We start from the raw sequence: 26,179 nt of genomic DNA on the forward strand, positions 1-26,179 counted from the left end.
TTTACCCTCTCTCCCCGTCATTTCTCCTCATTTCCTTTCAAATTATTACTCTTTTCTTCTTCTACTTCTTCTCCGTATCCTTACGGCTCCACCTTCTTGTTTTTTTGACTAAAGAAAAACAGAAACCGGGTCGAGGCAAGATTCATGAAGTCTTTTCTTATTTTTGCGCCTCCTACAATGGCCTCCTCTCATCATTGCTTAGATAGAATGTTATGTTTTGCAGAGATATACTGCATTGTGCAGTCTGGACTCTAGTAATACAAAGGGTTTTTTGCCTTTGTTTTCTTATATGATGTTATATAATGATTTACTATACATGTATGCTTTGATTCTATGGATCTTGTCTTCAGTTTAAATAAAAGATTTGAGAAAAAAAAATAAAACATTTGTAGGAGTACCTAGGGTAGCCACCCTTTCTTCAAGCCAAATCCGAACACTTTAGTGGCACAGCAATTTTTTTTAAGGACTCTGGTGTAAGGTGGAACTCTGATGTAAGGGGGTTTCTGCTCATCAAACCTCCCACTCACAGAGTTCCCAGAATTCCCCTTTAAATTAGAATCCTTAAAGCCCCCTTTACATCAGAGTCCATAGGGCACCCCTTACCTTATTGTACTCACTTGCTTGGAGGCAGAAGAGAGAAGGGAGGAGGGAGACTTCAACCACAAACAGTGGAAGGTGAGCTCACTCACCCGAGGGTGGAGGCTCAGGCATCGACCCCTTTCATCCACAATGTATCTGAGCAGAGTTGCTGAAATTCAAACTTCTAGCCCACACATCCTTCTCCTGAGGCACAGAACGGCAGGGATCGGAGTGTGACTGGGCAGACAGAGGGGTAGGGGCAGGTGGAGGAGCAGATCAAGCCCTCTCTCCCCACCTGGGGGAGAGGCCCGTGTGCACACCTATGCACTTGAGTTTGGGGTACTTGGTTACATGGGGAGCCACAGTCCATTCAAAATATTGCGTCCGGGTTTCAGAAGGTCTGAAACATGGACACACGATTCAAAACCCAGATTGTCCAGGGTGAATCCCTGAAGGGTGGCAACCCTAGGAGTACCTTGTGTAGACCATGGCCAACTTTGCAATGTATTGGTTTTTAACCACTTCCCACCCGGCCAATGCATATATACGGCCAGGTGGGAGCCGTCTACTCCTGATAGGACGTTCTGGAACGTCCTTCAGGAGTAGCGGGATCGCGCGCGTGCGCCCGCGCAGCGGCGCGATCCCGATGTGCTCGTGTCACCCGGACACGGCACATCTCAGATCGGCAGGAGGGCTCTGTGATTGGCCCTCCTGATCACATGACGGCCGTGTCCAATCACGGCCGTCATGTGAGGTAAACAAACAGCCGGTTGCTAGGCAATCGGCTCTCCTCTCCTCACACGGAAGTCACCGCTGAGGAGAGGAGAGCAGAACGCTGCAGCCGGCTGATGATCAGTGAGTATGGGCTGCTTTTTACAGCTTTTTACTCACTGATCATCAGTGTAGTGTAAACACACAACACACCACACAGTACAAACACAGTCCCCACATATGTCCCCAAAACACACATGTCCCCAAAACATACATGTCCCCAAAACATACATGTCCCCAAATAATAAAAACACATGTCCCTAATAATAAAAACATGTCCCCCACATATGTCCCACTAAAATCACATGTCCCAATGATTATCTGCACACATATGTACGTGATCACCTGCACACATATGTACATGATCATTTGCGTACATATGTCCGTGATCACACAAACCAATTATTATACACTTAACGGAATTTTTTTTACCAAAAACATGTAGCAGAATACATTTTGGCTTAAATTTATGACAAAATTAGATTTTATTGGATTTCTTTTCAAATAGAAAAAAGAAAATATTGTTTTTTTCCCAAATTTCCGCTTTTTTTGCGCTTATATCGCAAAAAAAAAAAAACGGAGTCGTGAATAAATAACACCAAAATAAAGCTCTATTTGTGCAAACAAAATGATAACAATTTCATTTGGGTACAGTGTAGCATGACCGCGCAATTGTCACTGAAAGCGCTAGAGCGCTGAAAGCTGAAAATTGGGCTGGGAAGGAAGGGGGTGAAAGTGCCCTGTATTGTAGTGGTTAAAGAGATCAGATTTGCTTTCTAATAAAATGTATTGAAAACGCATATAAATCGCACTGCGTTCTCCAAGGCAAGTTACAGTAAGTGCTAACCACTAAGCCCCCGTGCTTCCTATGATGGCCGCTCTTGCACATATTTCAGAGTTCTTTCAATATTGTTTATTTAGCCATAATACAAAATGTATTTTAAAAAGATCAAATTCTCTACTGTATATTGTTTATTTCAGAACCTTGTTAAAACACAGCACAATACAACCAATTAAAATATAATAATAATAACAGTTTGACATGTTATATTTTGATTGTTGGGGATTAATTATGAAAACCAGTGCAAAAGAAAAAAAAAAATAAGAGGAGTAACCGTAACACCAAGCCAGCGCTAGACATCAACTTTCAAGTGCGGGCAAAGGGGCTTCATAAAGCCGATACTTTCTGGTTGGCAGAAGAAGATTTGAAGCTCCGTATCACTGTTCAATAGTCTGGATACAATTGCATTCCAGTACAGTCAAAAGGACAATAAAGAAAGTCACCAACACGTTTTGGTTTTCCAAAAAATACTCCCATTTATCAGCTCTTGCCCAAATATTTAGGTTTTACTTTTATGCATGATTTTTATATTTCTTGGTAACTCCAGAAATTAGGTACTGCAATATAAACTAACAAATTTATATATTAAATCAAAGATCTTTCTTACAAAGCCTGCAGAGGATGAAAAAAAACAACTGAGCAGAATTCAAATCACCGGCAACCACACTAAATTCAAACCTGCTTTGGTGGTCTGATGTTTTAAAAAGTACCTATATTTTCATTCAAAATAGCACAAAATAGTTAAGGTGTGCACATGTGCTGGCAGGAGGAGAGAGCAGAGTGATGAGATTATTAATCTTATGTGGCTACTTCACTGTCCAATGAAAGCCTGGATGAGCGGTGACCTGTTTTGCTTAAAGCTGAACTCCAGCGTTCATATATTTTGCACATTTATATTGGACCAGCTTTGTCCAAAGTAAATATGCATATTTAATACATGATCTACCTCTAAGCAGTAAATGGTCATGATCTTCTAGGTGCCATTTCGAGCGGCTGCCCTTGGACTAAGGGGTGTCCCAGGGACTGTTCCAAACATGCCCCACCATGGCACTGTGAGAGTTGGACTAGGTCACTGATGGTGAACCTTGGCACCCCAGATGTTTTGGAACTACTTTTCCCATGATGCTCATGCACTCTGCAGTGTAGTTGAGCATCATGGGAAATGTAGTTCCAAAACATCTGGGGTGCCAAGGTTCACCATCACTGGACTAGGTTGAGGGAAGGGGCGGTGTCCTAACAGAGAACACTTTCCATATAAAAAACAAATGCAAGACATTCTTCCACCCTGTGGTTATTATGCAGAAGGGCAAGTGTTTGGCCTGGTACAAGGAATATTGTGGCGTAGCTTGGGCTACTACATTGACTTAGAACTTAAACAGAGGCTTATCAGGTATCACATATTGCATATCAAAGCTGGCCCAATGTTAATATGCAAAACATATCCCTGGAGTTTAGCTTAAACTGTAGCAGAGAAAAAGTCACCAACCTGACTTTGCTGTGTAACGGAGCTGTGCAAATCTCAACACTGGCTGAAAAGCAGAACTCATATATGTGTTTGCCTGGTGTTCAAGTTTATCATCAGGAGCTTCTATTTAGAAGACTGCAGCTCACCCATGTCTATATGCCATGTCTACCACAGCTATGGCTGCTGTAGACATCAATCCAGCCCTCATGTGTAGTTGGGAGACACAAGTTCAGCGTCAGACTGACCATTATTCACTCTAAATAGCTCAGCACAGAGCCTTTGTCTCTATTGTACTCCAGGGATGGATGGTAGAGATAGCTCCAGCAGCCAGAACATTATGTAAATATGGGTCTGGGACACTACATTCAGGGTAGGGTTTAAAGGTTTTAAAGTATTGTAGGTACTTGGAATCCTAAATAAGACAGCTATACATTTTAATTTTGCATTCGTTTTCACATATCAGCTTCAGTGGAATCGCTTGCTGAAATATATTGCACTTGTTGTAACCAGAGGAACCGGACGCAGCACCAACCACCACGTATCTCCAGTACATAAAGCTATTGAGGAATGAGGATAAGACAACATTGTGTCCCCATTACTGAACATGAGATGACTGTGACACATGACTCTTCTGAGGTCTCTATATCGTCCCCCATCTTTCATCATTCTCCAGTCTCGCCACATTCTTTTAGTTGGACAAATAAAATGCTGTCAGTTACCCGCGTGCGGTGAAATCCCAGCACTGACAGGTCCTTACTCTTGTGTAAGAAATGAATATAACGAACTCCAGGTCCATAGGACTTAAATATATGAGACACCTGAAACATAAAGAGATGATCATAGTCTACTATCCTTAAAATGTGGAAAGCACATCAAAAATGACTTATGCATGGGTTTTATAACAATAACTCTAAATATACACTCAGCAAAATGAACCAGAATTCACCTTTAAAGTGTTTGTATATCCAGACTTTTCTTCTTTTTTTTTTTTTTCTGTAGAGTAGGAGGCCCAAACGATGGCCCGTGGGCCACATCCAGCTAGTTACATGATTTTAAATGGCTGGCAGTGGATGTGCCCGTCTGTGTATTATAATTTGGAAACTGGTGCATGCACTGCCAGCTAGCCAGCCATGACCCTCCCCAGCTCCCAGAAGAGATTGCCTGGACCCCCCCCACGCTGGCACTTAACACCGTTTTATGTACCCCTGATGAAGGTGGAGTGGAGTACAGCTCCCAAAACACATTGGCTTTGTGAAACTATTAGTTAATGGAATAAACCTAAATTTGTACTTGAATATTACAGTATGGGGGCTTCAACTCTAGACTTACCTATCTCCACCCAAATAACCCAAAGTGACCATCTCAACCTCAATAACCCAAAGTGACCATCTCCCCTCCCCCTACCCCAAATATCGAAAGTGACCATCCCCTCCCCAATATCTAAAGTGACCATCTCCACCTCAATAACCCAAAGTGACCATCTCCACCCCAATAACCCAAAGTGACCATCCCCTCCCCAATATCTAAAGTGAACATCTCCACTCCAATAACCCAAAGAGACAACCTCCACCCCAATAACCCAAAGTGACCATCTCTCCCCTCTCCCCAATATCTAAAGTGACCATCTCCACCCCAATAACCCAAAGTGACCATCCCCTCCCCAATATCTAAAGTGAACATCTCCACTCCAATAACCCAAAGAGACAACCTCCACCCCAATAACCCAAAGTGACCATCTCTCCCCTCTCCCCAATATCTAAAGTGACCATCTCCACCCCAATAACCCAAAGTGACCATCTCCACCCCAATAACCCAAAGTGACCATCTCCACCCCAATAACCCAAAGTGACCATCTCCAGTGGCACTTATTTCTTTCTGTGTTGCACATTGTGAAACTATTAGCTAGACCCCTTTCACACTGGTGGCGCTATGCAGAAGCTACAATGCTAAAAATAGTGCCTACAAAGCGCCCAAAAAGAGCCATTGCTTTGTCTCCAATGTGAAAGCCCCGAGGGCTTTCACACTGGAGCTGTGCACTGGCAGGACGCTAGAAAAAGTCCTGCTAGCAGCATCTTTGGATCAGTGAAGGAGCGAGCGGATGTACCGCTAGCATAGTGCTGTTGCAGCAGCATTTTGTGGTGGTTTTAACCCTTCCTCGGCCACTAGCGAGGGTGGAAGTGCCCGCTAACGGCCGAATAGCGCAGCGAAAAATAGCGACGTTTTACCGCCGACACACCCACTGCCCTAGTGTGAAAGGGGCCTTAATGGAATAAACTTAAATTTGGACTTGAATATTACAGTCTGGGGGCTTCAACTCTAGACTTACTCATCTCCACCTAAATAACCCAAAGTGACCTTCTGAACATCAGTAACCCAAAGTGACCATCTCCACCCCAATAACCCAAAGTGACCATCTCCACCCAAATAACCCAAAGTGACCATCTCCACCTCAATAACCCAAAGTGATCTTCTCAACCTCAATAACCCAAAGTGACCATCTCCACCCCAATAACCCAAAGTGACCATCTCCACCACCCACCCCAATATCTAAAGTGACCATCTCCACCCCAATAACCCAAAGTGACCATCTCCACCACCCACCCCAATATCTAAAGTGACCATCTCCACCCCAATAACCCAAAGTGACCATCTCCACCACCCACCCCAATATCTAAAGTGACCATCTCCACCCCAATAACCCAAAGTGACCATCTCCACCACCCACCCCAATATCTAAAGTGACCATCTCCACCCCAATAACCCAAAGTGATCATCTCCATCTCAATAACCCAAAGTGGCACTTATTTCTTTCTGTGTTGCTCTTAGAGATTGTTCCTCTCTGTAAAGTTCACCATTCACATTATAATCTGACTATACAATCAACTTTAGATTTACCAAAACTATGTAATAGGAGGACCTAACTAAACAATAGAATCGATTTATGCAATGTAGCAGGCCCTTAAACGACATTGTAGATTGCCTGTAGATCTAAAGGTAATTGTACAGTCAAATTGTAACCTGTTTCATGAGCTTTATGGAGCCCTACATAGTAGTAAAAACCTTCCAGGGGTTCAAATCCTTTTACCACTCTATGCAAAAACGACAAAAAAAGTTTTGGCTGAACGTACACTTTAATATCATTGGCTAAAGAGCTTCAAGGACCATAGTTTTTATGCCACATATGTGAATACATATCCCGAAATGTAAAAGTCTCAAGTCTGCAAAGTGGAACCACAGTATATACTCACCTCCACTCCAGTGATGCAACATCCAAGAGATTCCTCACCGGTGCTAAAAAATGTATCTGGTCTTCTTCTGGGTTCAGGATCTTCTGGTATCTTGATTGGTCACATGGGGATGAAGTAACTCCCACGCCTGCATATGAGTTCATTCATCCCTACAGATGCTGACATTTTACATTGGGATTCTCTGAATATTTTTGATTTAGAGCAGTGGTCATCACCCCTGTCCTCAGGGCCCACTAACAGGCCAGGTTTGCAAGATAACTGAAATACATCACAGGTGATATCATTTGCTGCTCAGTGATTGCAGTATTCTAGTCTGCATCTCCCCAAGGTAATACATAAAACCTGGCCTGTTAGTGGGCCCTGAGGACAGTGTTGATGACCACTCCATTAGAGACATAGAGTTGTATTTATGAAAAAAAATTACAAAACTGTTTCTCCACGTAAACTGCCTGTAAATCCATTGTGTGATTGGGTCAAAATCAAATGTTTACAATCAGGCTATGCTGTATTTTCTGCAATTTGAAAGTGTAAATGTTGAAGATACTGCATTATGGCCACAAGATGGAGCTGAGGAGCATACATATTTCCTATGGTGGTTAGCGCCATCTAGTGGCCATAATTTGGTATTTTACCCATTTACACATTCGAACTGCAGATGATATAGCTAAACATTAGATTTTTTCCCTTAAGCACAGAACGAATTTACATGCAATTTTTTCAACGAATGAACAGGTATGCAATTTTTATAAATAAATACACCCTATACTATGTCGCTTTTACAATGAAAATCCTGCCTGTTTTATTTTTAAAACCCCTCCCCCCATACACTATGATAATATTTTGAAAAATATGTATGCCGTTCCCATTGAGTGGTCTACAATTTAGGAATGTTCAGCCAAAATAGGGATAGCAGGAATATGCATTATGTAAAAGGAAGAGGTTGCTATCTATGATTTAGGGACATACACTATATTGTAAAAAGTATTGGGACACCTGCCATTACAAGCACATGAACTTTAATGGCCCTCCAGTCTTAGTTCATAGGGTTTAATATTGAGTTGGCCCATCCTTTGCAGCCAATACAGCTTCAACTCTTCTGGGAAGACTATCTACAAGGTTTAGGAGTGTGTCTATGGGAATGTTTGACCATTCTTCCAGAAGTGCATTTGTGAGGTCAGTCACTGGGGTGGATGAGAAGGCCTGGCTCACAGTCTCCGCTCTAATTCAATTCAAAGGTGTTTTATCGGGTTGAGGAAAGGACTCTGTACAAGCCAGTCAAGTTCCTACGGACCTTGCTTTGTCCACTGGTGCGCAGTCATGTTGGAACAGGAAGGGGCCATCCCTAACTGTTCCCACAAAGTTGGGAGCATGAAATTGTCCAAAATGTCTTGGTATGCTGACGCCTTAAAGTGGTTGTAAACCCTTACAAACCACTTTGACCTACAGGTAAGCCTAGATTAAGGCTTACCTGTAGGTCCAAGAAATATCTCCTAAACCTATATGGTTTAGGAGATATTTGCCCGAAAATGGGCACCGCTGTCTACGCCGAATGACAGCGGCGGAGCTGCGAGACGCGACTCCCGTGCGCATGCGCGGGAGTGACGTCATCGCGGCTTCGCCGCTGTCATTCGGCGGAGCTGCGAGACGCCACCAGCAAGATGGATGCGGCGGACTACAGGGGACAGCGGCGACTTCGCTGGCTCCTGTGTCAGGTAAGTGACACATAATGAGCTACTATGCGATGCATAGTAGTCCATTATGCTTTACCTTTGCAGGGAAAAAAAGAGGAAGTAAACCCATCAGGGTTTACTTCCTCTTTAAGAGTTCCCTTCACTGGAACTAAGGAGTCAAACCTAACCCCTAAAAAACAACCCGACACCATAATCTCCCCTCCACTAAATGATTTGGACCAGTTCACAAACAAAGTCCATAAAGACATGGGTGAGTGAGTTTGGGGTGGAGGAACTTGACTGGCCTGTACAGAGTCCTGACCTCAACCCGATAGAACACCGTTGGGATGAATTTGAGTGGAGACTGCGAGCCAGGCCTTTTTGTCCAACATCAGTGCCTGACCTCACAAATGCACTTCTGGAAGAATGGTCAAACATTGCCATAGGCACACTCCTAAACCTTGTGGACGGCCTTCCCAGAAGAGTTGAAGCTGTTAAGCCTCATACACACGACTTTATACAAATTTTCCCATGGACTTTTGTACTAAGGGCGTTGGCCCTGAACTTGTTAAGCATACACACAATCTGACTTTTTCAGCCAACTTTCACCAAATCACATGGTTTTTCTGCTCTTTACCGCCACCTTTGGTCAACTTCTGTATTGTTGTCTGATCTTTTGCATTGGTTCTGAGCATGGGTTTTTGTAAAGTCCGATGGGTTTCTGCTCAACGATTGGACTTTGCTCCATCTGACTTATGTTGTCGAAAGGTTTGGCGTTTGCACAGCCAACAAAAGTCAGATGAAAACCGAAAAAGTTTGTCCGATGGAGTGTACACACGGTTGGATGTTACCTTAAAACAGCTAATTTGCATGTTTCTTTTCAAAAAGTCCGATCATGTGTATGGGCCTTTTATAGTTGCAAAGGGTGGGCCAACTCAAAATTGAACCCTACGGAATAAAGATTCGTACACACAATCAGATTGTTGGCAGGGGATTGTCTGTTGACAGACCGTTGTCCTAAAATCTGACTGTTAGTACGCTCCTTATGACAATTGTTGTCCAACTTTCGGCCAACAAATGTTGGATGGCAGGCTAGTAAATTTTTGGTGGACAACGGTCTGTTGTCTTATTTTTGTGATGTCAATACACATGTCCGTCACACAAAAGTCGAAAGTACAAACACGCATGTTCGAAATCAATGCTCACCAAACATGAAATTAGCAAAAGGGGCCCAAAGGGTGGCGCTCAAGAGCTGAAAGACCTCATAGTACGTCACTACATTCCTGTTTGTTGACCGACAATTGTGTACCATTAGTATATGCAAGACAAATTCCTGGCACAAACCTTTGGACAAAAATCAGACGCTCGGTTGGCCAACAAACGGATCGTGCGTACGAGGCTTAAGACTGGGATGCCATTGAAGTTCATGTGCGTGTAAAGGTAGGCATCCCAATACTTTTAACCATATAGTGTATTTAATACAGAAAAGGCAGTAGGCTCTTCTCTACACTTCATTGCTCTCACCATGTTCCATCCCTCAGGCTGCCCGCTCATGCTGTTTTCTGGAGTCAGGTCCAGATGAGAAAGCACTGTCGTCTTGTCCTCTGCTAGCAACTTGACATGCAGTTCATACACATGTTTGTGGAGCTTACTATCCTCATACCTGTAGAGCAAACATCAATGAGAAACAGAATTTATTACATATCCAATGAAGTGCACAGAGCAGAACATCCTCACCAAGAGATGCCTAATTTATTACAGGTATTAATATAGTGCCTACAATTTACACAGTGCTTTACATACTGTACAGTCACATTAGCCCCTGCCCCCAAGGAGCTTGCAGTCTAGTCAATGCATGCATGCGCATACTGGAGTAAATTAACCCACCAGCATGTCTTTGAAGTGTGGGAGGAAACCTAAGCATGCACAGGGAGGACATACAAACTCCATGCAGATAGTGTCCTGACCAGGATTTGAACCAAGGATGCCAATGCTGCAAGACAGACATACTAACCACTAAGCCATCTGTTCCTAGCCGCAGGGTGTGCAGATACATGTGAGGATCGGCAGACAGACACAGCTCTTGTCAGCCTGTCATTTCTTTTTACAAGCTGAGAGGCTGCAGCTGTTTGGAACCACCCGTGATTTCAGGCACAGATTCTTGCTGTAGGAATCCATCGCAGAACCTAAAATCACTGAGACAGTTGTCACAGACACAAGTGTCCCCAATGGAACTTTTGCCCTCCATTCCTGATCTGGTGACAACTCAAAATCTTGGATTTCTCATCACTTTCAGTCACAGTGATAGTGGTCACCAAGCCAAATAGAGAGGAAGAATTGCCCTAATGGGGACACAGACAACAATAACAGCCCCTCAGAGGTTATAAGCCCTCGGCACTCTATCTAAAATGAATCTGTTTATATTTTCCTTTTATTTAACTTGATTTCACCCTCACATTTGCCACCCGGTCAGTTTCCTGACCTCCCACACTGTCTCCCAGCTTCTAAATGCACATAACCACATCAAATGGCGGCACCTTGTGGTTAAGACAAGTATGGGCAACTAGTATTTGATAGTGTCAAGAACACTCTGAAGCTGGGACACAGTACATGTGTGTAGGCCTCTCTGCCCCGATTCAAGTTATATAAACCCTTAGAAATTTTCACATTTTTAAATTTCTAGTAATTGTATGATACATTTGTAGTGATTGCTCTATTTAACCACTTCAGCCCCGTAAGATTTTACCCCCTTTCTGACCAGAACACTTTTTGCAATTCGGCACTGCGTCATTTTAAATGACAATTGCGCGGTTGTGTGACATTGCACCCAAACAAAATTGACATCCTTTTTCCCCATAAATAGAGCTTTCTTTTGGTGGTATTTGATCATCTCTGCCGTTTTTTTTTTTGCGATATAAACAAAGAGCGTAAATTTTGAAAAAAAAAAAAACAATATTTTTTACTTTTTGCTATAATAAACATCCCCCAAAAATATATAAAAAAACACATTTTTCCTTAATATTCTTCTACATATTTTTGGTAAAAAAAAAATCGCAATAAGCGTATATTGATTGGTTTGCGCAAAAGTTATAGCGTCTACAAAACAGGGGATAGTTTTATGGCATTTTTATTATTATTATTTTTTATTAGTAATAGTGGTGATCTGCGATTTGTATCGTGACTGTGACATCATGGCGGACACATTGTACACTTTTGACACTATTTTGGGACCATTGTCATTTATACAGCGATCAGTGCTATAAAAATGCACTGATTACTGTGTAAATGACACTGGCAGGGAAGGCGTTAACCACTAGGGGCGGTGAAGGGGTTAAGTGTGTCCTAGGGAGTGATACTAACTGTGGGGGGTTACCTATGACATGACAGCGATCCCTGCTCCTGATCACAGGGAGCAGTGGATCTCTGTCAGAGCACAAAACAGAATGGAGAAATGCCTTGTTTACATAGGCATCTCCCTCTTCTACCTCTCCACACCACCATCACGGGCCACCAGAGAACATCAAGTTCCTGGGACCCACCTGCACGATCCTGCAGCGTGCAGTGGGCATGCGCCCGGAAGGTGGCAAATTTAAAGGGACGTACCTGTACGCCCATTTGCCTAAGGCCCCTTTCACATTGGAGCGGGAGCGCCGTCGGCGGTAAAGCGGCGCTATTTTTAGCGACGCTTTATCATTGTTTTATCGGCGGTATGCAGCCGCTAGCGGGGCGGTTTTAACCCCCGCTAGTGGCCGAAAAAGGGTTAAAACCGCCCACAAAGCGCCGGCGGTATAGCCGCACTACCCTATTGATTTCAATGGGTAGGAGCGGTTTAGGAGCGGTGAATACACCGCTCCTTCACCGCTCCAAAGAAGCGACTGGCAGGAATTTTTTAACCGTCCTGCTAGCACACCGCTCCAGTGTGAAAACCCTCCGGCTTTCACACTGGAGTGAAAGGGGCCAGATTTTTTCAGGTGCTATACAGGAGCTATTTTTAGCGCTGTAACGCCTGAAAAATGCCCCAGTGTGAAAGGGGCCTAAAGGTAAAAAACTGCGCTAATCAAATAAATATAATTAAATTAATTGGATGAACCAGTCCAAAAGCAGCAATTAAATGTGAAGTATAGTACAAGTAGAAATGAAAAGGAAAAAAATTGCGCTAAAGTAGTAGTGCGATTTTTTTCCTTTTCACATACATTGTACATTATATACTACTGTAATAGAGTGGATTATAGGATTTTACAAGCATTTTAACTCACTTCACACTGGGGATTCATGTCAGGCAGGGAGAGAGAGGGGGAGAGAAGACAGCACATTGCATGGCAAGAACTACTCCGCAAAAAAGCCCTACTGCGTCTTTTGTTGCCAAAATTAATATAAGACCCGGGCTTATTTTTGAGGAAACACGGTACATTTAAGAAATTAACACATAAACAAAAAAACAAAAATACAACAAAAAATGTAAGCAATACATTTAATATACTTAAAATATACAATGGGTGTATGTTTTATGATGTTTGTATCCCTCTAATATACTGACCAGTCCAAGACGTAGATATTGGGTTGGTAGGAGTCCAGCAATTCAGGCCAGAGACCTTCAGACAGCAGGTCCACCATCTGTTCCTTCACACACCAACTGCAGATATTGGGCACATGTCAGTGAAAACAGAAGGTGATTTTCTCACATTGCTGTTTATTTCTTCATGTACATTTGATGATCTTTAGTGAAGCAATAATTGGACTGAATCTGAGCTATTTCATGCTACTGAGAGATTTAACCATTTGCTAACAGCACCACTTTAGACTAAAGCTACAAAATTAACATGAAATAGCGGGGGCTGTCAGGCTGGATTCACACCTATGCATTTTATGTGCTTTTTGCATTTTGCAGATTTGCACTACAGAACGTGTTCCATGGAAAACCATGTTACATGGACTGTAGTGCAAATCTGCAAAATGCAAAAAGCACTAAAACTGCATAGGTGTGAATCCGGCCTCACTGATGACTTTCATCTGAAAATGCTAGTTGCTTGCTAGTTAATAGTTGACCCTCTGGTTTCAGTACTCTGTAAGGCTGGATTCACACCTATGCATTTTTAGTGCTTTTTGCATTTTACAGATTTGCACTACAGATCATGTAACATGGTTTGCTATGGAACACGTTCTGTAGTGCGAATCTGCAAAATGCAAAAAGCGTAAAAAATGCATAGGTGTGAGTCCAGCCCAAGTCCCTGACCTGGAACAAGTCTACAGAACAGAACAGTCAGAAGTTCTTTCCTGTATATTTCTTCAGGGACAGCGAGTAAGAGGAGTAAGAAGGTCAACATGCCAGCCAAGAGAGAAAATAATAATAATATTACAATGAAAAAAATAATAACAACAACTACTACTATTATTATTAATAATAATAATAATAATAATAATAATAATAAGAAGAAGAAGAAGAAGAAGAATTAATAATACTTAATATTATTATTAGCAATAAGTATTATTAATAATAATTAGAGTTGCACGATACCATTTTTTTTACAATGAGTACGAGTACTGATACTTTTTTTTTTTAGTACTCGCCGATACCAATTACCGATACCTACCGCAACTGTTTTGTTTTCACTTCAGCTGTCAGCAATGGTACAAAGCATTGAAAAGTTATTTATAAATTAAATAAATCGATTTTTTTTTAAATTTTGCGCTTTTTCAATGTGAAATGTGTAAATATATGTTAATATATATGTATAAAAACATTCACTAACAAAGCAAACAAAAAAAGTTTTAATTGTTTATCGTTTAGAAAAAAAAGAATGGAGGAGAATACTGAGTTAATTAAGATTGATTAGAGTAAATTAAGGGTTGAAACAGAGGAACATTAGTTCATCTCTTTGATCTGCAGATAAAGAAACAGAAAGACTCAAAAAGAAACAACGTATCTTTTTATTTTAGTGTTTCAGTAGTTGAGCAATGTTGTTAATAAACATTGCCGGCTGCTTTTTTTTTTTCGACAGCTCCAATTACCGGACTTCTTTAACACTTCAGCTGTCAACAGGGGAGACCCACTGACAGCTCAAAGAACCCATTTGCAGGAGTACCGATACCTGTGCAAATACTCAGTATCCGTGCAACCCTAATAATAATAATAATTAATAATACGTAATATTATTATTGTTATTAGCAATAAGTATTATTATTAATAATGATCAATGGAACAACCAACAACTTTACCCGCATGCAAGGGTGCTTGCTGCCTCAATCTCTGCAACACCTCCAAAATTCGCCCGTTCCTAACCAATGACAAAACTCCTAATTCGCTCCCTGATTATCTCTGGCCTCAACAACTGCAACTCCCTTCTCATTGGCTTACCTTTACATAGACTATCCCCCCTTCAGTCCATCGTGAATACTTCTGCCAGACTCATCCACCTTACAAACCACTCAGCATCTGCTACCCCTCTCTGACAATCCCTCCATTGGCTTCCACTTACCCAACAAATTAATTTCAAAATACTAACAACAATTTACAAAGCCATCCCACAACTTGGCCCCCAGCTACATCACTATCCTAGTCTCAAAATACCAACCTTATCATTCTTTTTGTTCCTCCCAAGACCTCCTACTCTCTAGTTCCCTTGTCACCTCCTCCCATACTCGCCTCTAGGACTTTTCCCAAGCCTCTCCCATCCTTTGGGATTCCCTACCCCAACCTGCCTGACTATCTCCAACTCTATCCACTACCCTGAAAACTTTTCTCTTCAGAGAAGTCTATCCTGCCTCCACCTATCAACTGTACTTTTATTTTCTCTATCAGCTCATCCCCACAGTTATTATCTTTTGTATCACTTGACCCTCTCTCCTAGATTGTAAGATCTAATGAGCAGGGCCCTCTGATTCCTCCTGTATTGAATTGTATTGTAACTGAACGGTCTTCCCTCATGCTGTAAAGTGCTGCGCAAACTGTGCTATATAAATCCTGTATAATAATGATATAACTGTACTGTCTGCCCTCATGCTGTAAAGCCCTGCAAAAACTGTGCTATATAAATCCTGTATAATAATAATAAAAATAATGCATGCTGCAGTACCACTTTTTGACCACGAGGTGTCAGTGCAGTTATATGTGTAGCCCACGCAGTAACAGACATGCTGAAATGTTCATCTGTACACTACAAATAATATGTGATTCAAGATCTAACAGTTTAAGTTTTCCAAGGATAGAAAATTCTCATGGACAGGAAAAATGAGAACGTTTCAAGATTAGTTTCATCATGAATTTTTATAAAAAGAAAAAAAAAAGTCACTTTTTCAGAAGGTGCAGGCTCTTGAGCAACTGAAAATTGTCAGCATGCTGGCAAATATTTTGACAAATAGGTCAGATTTCAGTTGCCAATAATGCCAATATTTGTATTTGGCAATTACCTATACTGACCTGTAGATAGGCAGATAACACACAACCACCCCAGGTGGGATATTGCTCCTGTCGACCGGAATCTCCTCTGTACTTATCTGCCAACCAGTAAAATCTCCTGGAGAGATATATATGAAGAGAGAGAAATCAGGAAGGTGCTCAGTCTTTTATAAAATTGTCATGCATGAGGCACATGATCTGCCATTGCTGACCTCTCCCTCTGAAAATGTTAGCTGTCAGCCTATCATGCTGGTCCTCCGGCTTCAATACATTCAGACCTGGAACAAGTATGCAACAAGTGAAGCAAGCATTCTTATCTGCATATGTGTATTGTGACAGTGATTTATAAAGTAGTTTAAACATCAAGCTTAACATGACAGCCAGGCTACTAGCACTTTCAAAAGAGGGTCAGCATTGGCAGGCTTGGTATTTCAATGGTGTGCAGTCAATAGGTAATAGGCAGGTGTCTTCTCATGTTCCCCAGATTGTAAGCTCTTGTGGTCATAGCCCTTTTTTTCTTCATTGCTTATTCTATTGTTAACTCTTGTTTGTCTATTCCATGATTACCCCAAGTGCTGTGAAACATAATGTAGCTATGTAAATAAAAAGTACAGACACACCCTCAATAAAAAGAATTCTTCACTTTTATACTGGTAAAAATGTATCATCCTTAACCGCTTCAGCCCCGGAAGAATTTATCCCCTTCCTGACCAGAGGACTTTTTGCGATTCGGCACCGCCTCGATTTAAATGACAAAAAGAGAGAAACGAAAAAATGCATTATTTCTTACATTTTGCTATAATAAATATCCCTGAAAAATATATAAAAAATATTTTTTTTCCTCAGTTTAAGCCAATATGTATTCTACATATTTTTGGTAAAAAAAAAAAAAAAAAACGCAATAAGCGTATATTGATTGGTTTGCGCAAAAGTTATAGCATCTACACAATAGGGGATAGTTTTATGGCATTTTTATTATTATTATTTTTTTTACTAGTAATGGCGGCGATCTGTGATTTTTATTGGGACTGTGACATTATGGCGGACACATCGGACAATTTTGACACATTTGTGGGACCATTAGCATTAATACAGCAATCAATGCTGTAAAAATGCATTGATTACTGTAAAAATGTCACTGGCAGGGAAAGGGTTAACACTAATGGGTGATCAAGGGGTTAAGGTGTTCCCTAGTGTGTGTTCTAACTGAAGGGGGAGGGGACTGTGCAGGGGAGATGACAGATCGCTGTTCATACTCTGTATGAACAGATGATCTGTCTGTTCTCCCCTCAGAGAACTGGAAACTGTGTCTTTACACACACACAGATCCCGGTTCTCCGTGTATCAGCGGCAATTGCGGGAGCCTGGCGGTGATTGGGCACTTGCAACGGCTCGGGGAGCGAGCGGGAGGGGGCACTCAGGGTGAAGCGACATGGGCACTCAGTGGCCACAGGGCGAAGCGACGTTATATAATGTAGTTTCGTCCAGCCGTGCCATTCTGCTGCAGACAACTGTGGCAGCTGGTCGGCATGTGGTTAATGGGTAAGGAAAATTACAAAAGAGAAGCAGGTGTGTATGAGTTTGCATATTCTCTCTGTGCCTGCGTGGGTTTCCTCTGGGTATTCCGGTTGCCTCTCATACTCCAAAGACATTCTGGTAAGTTAATTGGATCCTATCAAAATTGGCCCTAGTATGTGTATGAATGTGAGTAAAGCCACGTACACACGTAGCCGTCTGTCCGACGTACTTAGTCTGGCGGACGTCCGCCAAACTGTCCGTCGGAATTTTCGAACGGGCTACTTGCCCACACACGGCACTTTTTCAGCGGACTAATACGGCGTACTAAGTCCGCCGTACTAAGTCCGCCGTACTTTTGAAATGAACGGACTCGCCCACACACGCGGAGGAAAATCCGCTCATTTCGAGCGCGTCTCCAGGTAGGCGGGGCCCGCGAAGGAGACGTCGCTGGCCCCCCCGCCTGGTATGGACTTAAAGGGGAACCCCCAACGCCGAAAAAAATCGGGGTGGGGGTCCCCCCCAAGTCCACAACAGACCCTTGTCTGAGCACGCTACCCGGCTGGCCAGGAAAGGGGGGCGAGCGAGCGCCCCCCCCTCCTTAGCCGTACCAGGCCGCGTGCCCTCAACATGGGGGGTGCCTTGGGGAAGGGGGGGGGCCGCGCGGCCCCCCCACCCCAAAGCACCTTGTCCCCATGTTGATGAGGACAAGGCCCTTTAATAAGGGGGCCCCCGGATACCAGCCCCCCACCCTATGTGAATGAGTATGGAGTACAATGTACCCCTACCCATTCACCTGTAAAATAAAGTACAAAAAAAAACACAACACACGAGATAAAATACTTTATTGCACAGCTCCGGGGGTCTTCCGTCTTTGGGGGTCTTCTCGCCGGACTCCTCCGCTATCTTCTTGTAGCTCTTTTGCTAGCGGAGGAGTCCGGCTTTCTTCCTCGCCGCCGGCCTCTTCTCCCGACTTCGGGGGTCTTGTCCCCCTCTTCGGTTCTTCTGCCGGGCCACCGCGCCTTCTTATAGCTCTTTTACAGGCGGTGGCCCGGTCTTCTGTCGCCGCTGCCGCCTTCCGTTCTTCTTCTTCTTCTTCTCCTTCTTCTCCTGGAGATGTTGACTCAACGCTCTCTCCGGCCACAATGCCAGGGACGCGCTGCGCGGCCACTTATATAGGGACAAGGGGCGGTGTCACATGGCTTTATGTCACATGGGTTGGTGTCACATGGTGACCCCGTCCCCTTACGATGTCATAGTCCCCATGTGACATCAACCCATGTGACCAACCCATGTGACCAATGAATGTACAATGTACATGTAAAGCGCTGCGTAAATTGACAACGCTGTATAAGTACCTGAAATAAATAAATAAAATGCTTACCCTTTACTGGCAATGACCCCACTTCACTGTGATCGTCAATGTATGACCTGCTCGGTAGGGCCTTCTTTAATATTGATTGGACCCTGGGCAAACATTTTGATTTCTGAATCCACTTATCAATGATTTGCAGACAGTGTGGGTTGAAGAAGCAGCTGCTTTGGGCCCTACAACAATGACTGGGCCCAGAGCAGCTGCCCCTTTTGCCCTGTGTAAAAGATGACCCTGCTGCTCGTCCTCCCTTAAAGTCATCCCAGATGGGCCCTGCACCTCCCATACATAGGTCTTGCACAGTCTATTTATTGCAATAGAAAGTTGATAAACCTGTCCATTAGGTAGGGATGCTTCGGCTGCACTATTTTCTATTATGGAGACTGATTAGGGGTTTATAATACAGGTAGCTTTAGAAGAAGTTCACTAGATCCACAGAAATATCTTCAGAACAGAAGAAGGTAAGGCTAATAACCTGCATTGTACAGTATGTGGAGGAGGTGGGCATGTGACCACGGCTGAGAGCACCTTAGAGAGGCAGCAGCGCTGGACTGGTCATATGGATGGAGAAAGTATTACTCCTTACCCTGTCCTCTACCCACTAGATTTAAAGAGTATATAACCCTTAGCCCTTGTACACGCGGTCGGACATTCCGACAACAAAATCCGTCGGATTTAGTCTGACAGATTTTGTCCAAAACTTGTGTTGCACACACATGGTCGGAACAAAGTTGTCGGAAAATCTGATCGTTCAGAACGTGATGACATTATTTCCTTACGACGGGACTACGTTCAGGCTAGTAGCCAATAGCTTTGGTCTAGGAATTTGATCTGAGCATGCGTGGCACTTTGTCCGATCGGAATTCTCTACAAACGATCGGACAAAGTCCCATCGGACCATGTTGTTGCAAAATTTTATAACCCAGCTCTAAAACATTGTCGGTCGGATATTCCGACGGAAACAGTCGGATGGAGCCCACACACGGTCGGATTATATGACAACACGGTCCGATCGGACATTTTCCGTCGGAATATCCGACCGTGTGTTCAAGGGCTTAGAGTGTGGAAGCCCCGGCCCCCATTGTAAGGATATTTTTTTCCAGCTTTAAAACATGATTACATTTTTGCCATGTACAGTATGCATGGAGTAAATCACATCCTTCTTAACCAAACTATTTGTAGTCAAACTTGTCCAAAGTCAAAATGAGTAAATTATTAAAAACGTTCTCCATCCTGTCCACCCAAAACAATTCCGACACCTGGGTGTAATATCTACTGATTTCATTTTTGTTTTAATTTCTTTCTTTCTTTCGTAGTTTAAAAAAAAAAAGATGTTTTTCCCTCTAAAGGGGTCATTTCAACAGCAAGCAGTTCACTACAGCACCTTCAGGAGTTCAGATTCTCCAACCTCTCGGTGGATTGAGAGCGAACATACTGATAGGGAGGATAAAATGAACGGTAGCATGGGAATTATGAGGCAAGTTTTCTATGCTTTTAGGTATAATGTCTTGGCGAATAGATATTTTTAATTACCTTTTATAATAGTTACCATTTTCCCCAGAGCATCTCCCATCCTCTGGAACTCGCTACCTCCACCGGTCCGGCTAGCTCCTACTCTTGCAACCTTCAGGCGATCCCTGAAAACTCCAACTAATGTTCTACTACTTCCATCAGCTCATTCTCCAAAGTTACAACCTTTTGTACCACCTGTCCCATCCTATTAGATTGTAAGCTCTTCTGAGCAGGGCCCTGTTAATCCTCTTGTATTTTATTGTATTATAACCGTATTGTTTCCTTTTTATATTGTAAAGCACTGCGTAAACTGTTGGCACTATATAAATCCTGTATAATAATAATAATAATAATAATAACGCAGTAATACAATATAATGCTAAATGTTTAGTATTAGACACTTCCTGCATACCTCCCAACTGTCCCTGATTTTGGGGGACTGTCCCTGATTTGAAGCAATGTCCCTCTGTCCTCATTTGTCCCTCATTTTGGTCTGATCTATATAGTTGTATATAAAATGCACTTTTTATCTTTCAAAAAGTGTTTCTCAGTGCTAAACCTTTCATCCAATTTCTAAATTGCTGCATTTGTACATTTTAAAAGCCAATATAAAGGAATAGTGGTGGTAAAAAAAAAGCACTTGTGGATTTAATTAACCTTTTTTTGGGTTAATTCTCATTTAAGGGGGTGTGGCAGGGGGCATGTCCTATGCCTGCATACGTTTGCTAGTAGGTGTCCCTCATTCCCATCTCAAAATGTTGGGAGGTATGCATTCTGTCCTTTCTTTTGAGCAGAAATTAGAATATTAATGCTTATGTTTTTTTTTAAATGGCAGTTCCAATATATACAATTTGTTTGCTGATGGAAATTGTAGCGAGGGGCAAGTTTGCCCTATGATTCCTGTGCTCTCCATAATCCCTATTGATTTACTTGGAGGAGGGCAGTGAGCACATGCTTCCAGTTATAAGGGATTCAAAACCTCCTTTTACTACTTCATAAAACTTGGGAGTGAGTGATTGTGAATGTATAGAGAGGTACTAAAGGACCAAGAAAGATTTAGATAGCCCCTATCTAGGGTTGCTACCTTTTCTTCAAGCCAAACCCAAACACTTTAGCAGCCCACATCTTTTTTCTTTTTTTTTTTTAAGGAGGAACACTGTGGACTCTGGTATAAAAGGTAACTATGATGGGGTTTCTGCTCACCAAATCCCCCCTTATGTAAGGGTTTCCAAAGTCCCCCTTACATCAGAGTACACAGCGCAGCCCTTACATCTGAGTCTTCCTTGCCTTGGTGTTCTCTCTTGCTTAGAGGCAGTAAAGAGGAGGAAGGAGACTTCAGTCGCAGACAGTGGATGGTGAGCTCCCTCACCCGAGGATGGAGGCTCGGGCATTGGCACCATCCATCCACCATGTATTTGCCAGCTGCTGGGCTTCAAATTTCCTGCCCATGCATCCCTTTTCTGAGACACAGCAAGCTGGGGATTGGAGTGTGGGTGGGCAGACACAGAGGGGTAGGAAGGAGGTGGTACTCAGTTACATGTGGAGCCAGGCAACAGTCCAGTCTGAATAATGTGAAACCTGGACACAATTCAAAACCTGGATGAATCCCGAATAGGTGGCAACGTTACCCCTATCCCACGTTGCTCCTTTGCAGTATACAAGAAAAAGAACCGCTGCTCCAGATGTATAAAGATAAGGCTGATTGAAGTATCGTGCAGAGTGCTAGCCCTGGCCTGCCTCCGCGGGAAACTTGGAAAGAAGAAAGAAATGGCTGCACATCCAGAACTTATGATTGCCTTTTATTTTGCTTCACAAAGATAACACCAAAGACACCAAACTGTGGTCACGTAGACGCGTTTCACACGTACATCTTGTGCTTAATCATTACCAATGTAATGATTAAGCACAATATGTATGTGTGAAACGCGTCTACATGACCACAGTTTGGTGTCTCTGGTATTATCTTTGTAATTGTTGCTGTCGCCCCAAGAATTGTCTGCTAGACAAAAACATAAACCTTTGCTCAGCTTCATAGATTTGTATGGCTTTTAACCAATGATGCATTTCCTTTTAATCATAGTGACATATTATTAAAACTACAGCTGTGATCAATTCTTTTTTTTTGTGAAATAGATTAGATTGGCCCCACCTTCATCCAATTTTTTTCTTTGAGTTGAGTTTTCAAGGCTTTATTTAAGCTTTCTTATGGAAAGCTAGTATTCTGAAATGTGTATGTATTCTGGGTCAAGACATAGACAGTGTTACCTGGTGGCCTGGCTCTCTATGATGTCTCTTTAGTGGCTATTTGTTGGGGTGGAAGCCATTGTAGGAGATTTTTTCTTTGGATTTTTAAGGCAGTGTTTATACCTGTACTGATATCAATGAAAGACAATCCTACGTATTAGCTTACAGGTACTTCTATGCTAGGTTGCACAAGATGCCATGTGGTGGAAACCGTATAACTGCATGGGACGTTTGAAGGGCCTTTTGTGGGTCTGGGTTTTTTGGTTTGGCATCCCATCAGCAAAGCCCCAAAGAACTAATGTCAGGAAAGTGCAATAGGAAAGGGAATATAATCTGGAGGAAATTATGAAAGCAGGGAAAAGATATGAGGGATAAAATGATAGATTCACAGCTGCCAGACCTGGGGTCATATTTTCATATTTAGTGGTCGTGCATGATGGCACATGCATTCTGGATTCAGGCTGGGTTCACACCATAGCGATGCGGGAACGCCGCAAATCCGCAGGGTTTTCCCGCATCGCATGCCTCCCGCCGGCAGTTCACACTGCCCTATGCGGACTGCTGGGAGTGTCAATGAAATCTTAATGACACCCCCAGACCAGTCCGCACATCGCAGTGCGATCTGCAAACTCGGACAGGAATCGGATCGCATGGTGTGAACACCCATGCGATCCGATTCTGCTGCGGACCAAAAAAAGGGTCCTGTGCGAGTTTGCGGCGGGTGCGATGCGAATTCAGCCATACTATCTGTATGGCTGAACTCGCATCGCACAGACAGATCGGATGTGATTTGCACTGCAGTGCGGTGCGAATCACATCCGGATCTCTCACCCGCAACGGTGTGAACCCAGCCTCAAGTTGATGCCATTTTGTATACTCTCTTGCAAAAATCAATACCCATGCTACCACAAGAAGCCATTCTTAAAGCAGAGTTCCGCCTGAGCAAAAAAATATTAAAAGTCAGCAGCTACACATACTGTAGCTGACACTTACCTGTCCTGGGACCCTACGATGTCGACACCCGAAGCCGACCCATCCCTCGGCTCCAGGTACAGGCCCCGGAATCATTACTAAGGTGAACAGGAATTAAAGCTTTATGGCTTCACAGCCTGTTTCCTACTGCGCAATGCGCTGTGCTTTCTGAGTGGTCCCTGCTGTTTTCTGGGGCCTATGTGTGTCTCCCAGATAGCAGCGGGGGGAGTGGGGGGAGAAGGGCTGGATATTACGTAGTTTGCCGCAGAATGTGCGGCGATCTTTCCAGGAAGTGGGGGCAGATACCTGGATTTGACAGGTATCTGCTCCCCGCTCCCCCCTGAAAGGTGCCAAATATGGCACCGGAAGGGGGGAGGAATCCGATCAGCGGTAGTTCCATTTATGGGTGGAACTCCGTTTTAACTTAAAGCGTTATTAAATCCAGGACCCTGTATTCACTATATCTCATCTCCCACAGTACACAAAACATGGAAATACAATAGTTTTAGTAAATATAAACTACCAAATAACTTTTTTCATCAGCAGTTAGAGCAGTCTTATGACTTCTATCTGTGTCTGGTTAAAGCTTGTAGGAGGAGTTTTAATTCTCCTCTGACTGTCTGCAGGACCTCTGACCCTCTGTCTGGACAGTGCTGATTGGCCCTGTGCTGATAACATGCTCTCTCACAAGAAAAAGAAAAACCCTCTAGCAAAACACACAAAACTGAGCATGTGCAGCTTGCCCCCAAGGCTCTGTTATATTAGGAGATGGATTGGGGACAGTGGAAGAAGGGGAGGATCAGAGGAGACATAATCAAACAGCCTTTTTACACAATGCAGAGGATTAACCCCTTAGGTTCCACAGTGAGAATACCAAGCATGCTTTACATGCATGTACAGACTGATTTTACTGTTGTGGGTTTAGTAACACTTTAAACCAGTAGAGATCACCAGAAAAAGCATACTTTAATGATCTGTGTTTTGGCACAAACTCTATTGATGAAGTTAAAGCCCTTATGCTATGGGCCCTGGTTAATAAGAATCAAGAATTCATGGCTAAATTACATGGCACTATGATGAAATTGAAGTGGGTTTGGGACCTCTAAATTTTCCATTGCCTACCAGGGAAATTTCATTAAATTTTTTGTCGTCTCCTCGAACTTTGATTCATTGATCTGACATAGATGAGGACCTTGCACTCCATTTCAGAGTGTCCTTCTTCCCCCCCCCCTTTTTTTCTTACTCTATCTCTCGTTACTCCCCTTCAATCTCTCAGTTGTCATTGGATAGTCTGTTTCATCCCCTTACGTGTGCTTTGCCCTTATCTTAGGCCACGTGTAATTGGTGCCACCACTGACTGCTAACATTTTAGCATTTTCTGAAACTCCATAAGCCAACCTTAGATGAAGTGATTTTCTTTCCTGCAACCATGGGTTCTGTGTTGATGGGGGAATCCCTCCCAAGAAGCTATTGTGTTCTCCCTGTGAAGGGGATGCTGGGAGTTGTCCTGGCTGGGAGAACACACAGTGAATATTGTCAGAGGCAGGGGGGCCCGTCCATTAGGGGCACCCGACACCCCCCTCTCTCCACGCCACCCCCTATATGCAATGGATAGATTCACGCATAGCATGAATCTATCCATGGCCACCCCCTATTCATGCGTCCAGCCCCTTTTAGGACACCAGAGGCTTTAATAAGCTTCAAAATAGGTTGGGCTCGGGTTGCAAAGAATGGGCTACAATTCCACCCAGGTGTGTTTCGCTGTTGAAACACTAATCCTCAATCTGGCCAATGAGAAGTGGGTGTGAGACCTTTTTTACGATTGGCCGAAAAGAGAAGACTCCCAATTGGCCACCGAGGAGGGAGGATACGGAAGCTGCTGCTGATGACCCGTGGGGAGCAGGAGAACGGGTGGCCGCCACCGCCGAGCAGGAGAAGCCGCCGCTGATGGGGTAAGTGCTACCAACCAACTGGGGGGGATACTGTTTGCCGCCCCCCATCCCCCAAAAAAAAAAAAAATTCCACTGGCCACCACTGGTCAGCCGCTATAGCCTCACGCAATAATCACGTGGAAAATTGGACAGACTGGTTGTACCTAAGTTGATCGATCAATGAAGTTGGGTACAATCAGCCTGCCCATACATGGTTCAAATCTCGATTCAAACCACCTATGGCCGGCTTTAATTGTGTCTTTGTTAAATAGGCTAACAAGCCTGTTTGTACAGTTACATTTATTACAATGTACTCCTAGGTTTCTCATAGTACCTTCAATCTCTTTGCAGAAGCTCTTTTACAATGTTAAAAAAAAAAAATTGTATAATTGAACAAAACTAATAACTAATATTCAACAAGAAAAAGTATAGATTACCCCGACTGTCATTGTATGCTGGAAGGCTTGCAACATTTCAATGTCAGTGCCCAGGGCTGGCCTGGTTCTATTAGGAACCTAGCAATGCCCCTTTCCTATCCTGATTTGACCAAGCTGATGTTACTCATCACTCCAATGCATTCAAAGGAAATCAGTTTGACAATTTGTGTTCCTCCGGTGATACATTGGGTGTGGGCAGCACAATCATAGAACAAACAATCAGGTA

At 43.2% G+C, this 26,179-nt stretch overlaps 1 protein-coding gene across 1 annotated transcript in view; it reads right to left on the reverse strand.

Annotated features, from left to right (window-relative positions):
* Window positions 1-2,304: 2,304 nt before the first annotated feature.
* The window catches only part of NCCRP1 (NCCRP1, F-box associated domain containing), a 32,342-nt gene continuing 8,467 nt past the window's right edge, over window positions 2,305-26,179 (reverse strand). Inside the window, exons 3-6 of the mRNA XM_077480059.1 lie at window positions 15,992-16,088; window positions 13,112-13,207; window positions 10,099-10,237; window positions 2,305-4,474 (exon numbers count right to left, since the gene is read on the reverse strand). Coding sequence (XP_077336185.1) covers window positions 4,319-4,474; window positions 10,099-10,237; window positions 13,112-13,207; window positions 15,992-16,088 — 488 coding nt within the window. The 3' untranslated portion in view covers window positions 2,305-4,318. The remainder of the gene's footprint in view (window positions 4,475-10,098; window positions 10,238-13,111; window positions 13,208-15,991; window positions 16,089-26,179) is intronic.

Source organism: Lithobates pipiens, unplaced genomic scaffold (assembly GCF_037356315.1).
Source record: "Lithobates pipiens isolate NorthernLeopardFrog02 unplaced genomic scaffold, aLitPip1_a1.2 Scaffold_1, whole genome shotgun sequence".
Lineage (NCBI taxonomy): Eukaryota > Metazoa > Chordata > Amphibia > Anura > Ranidae > Lithobates > Lithobates pipiens.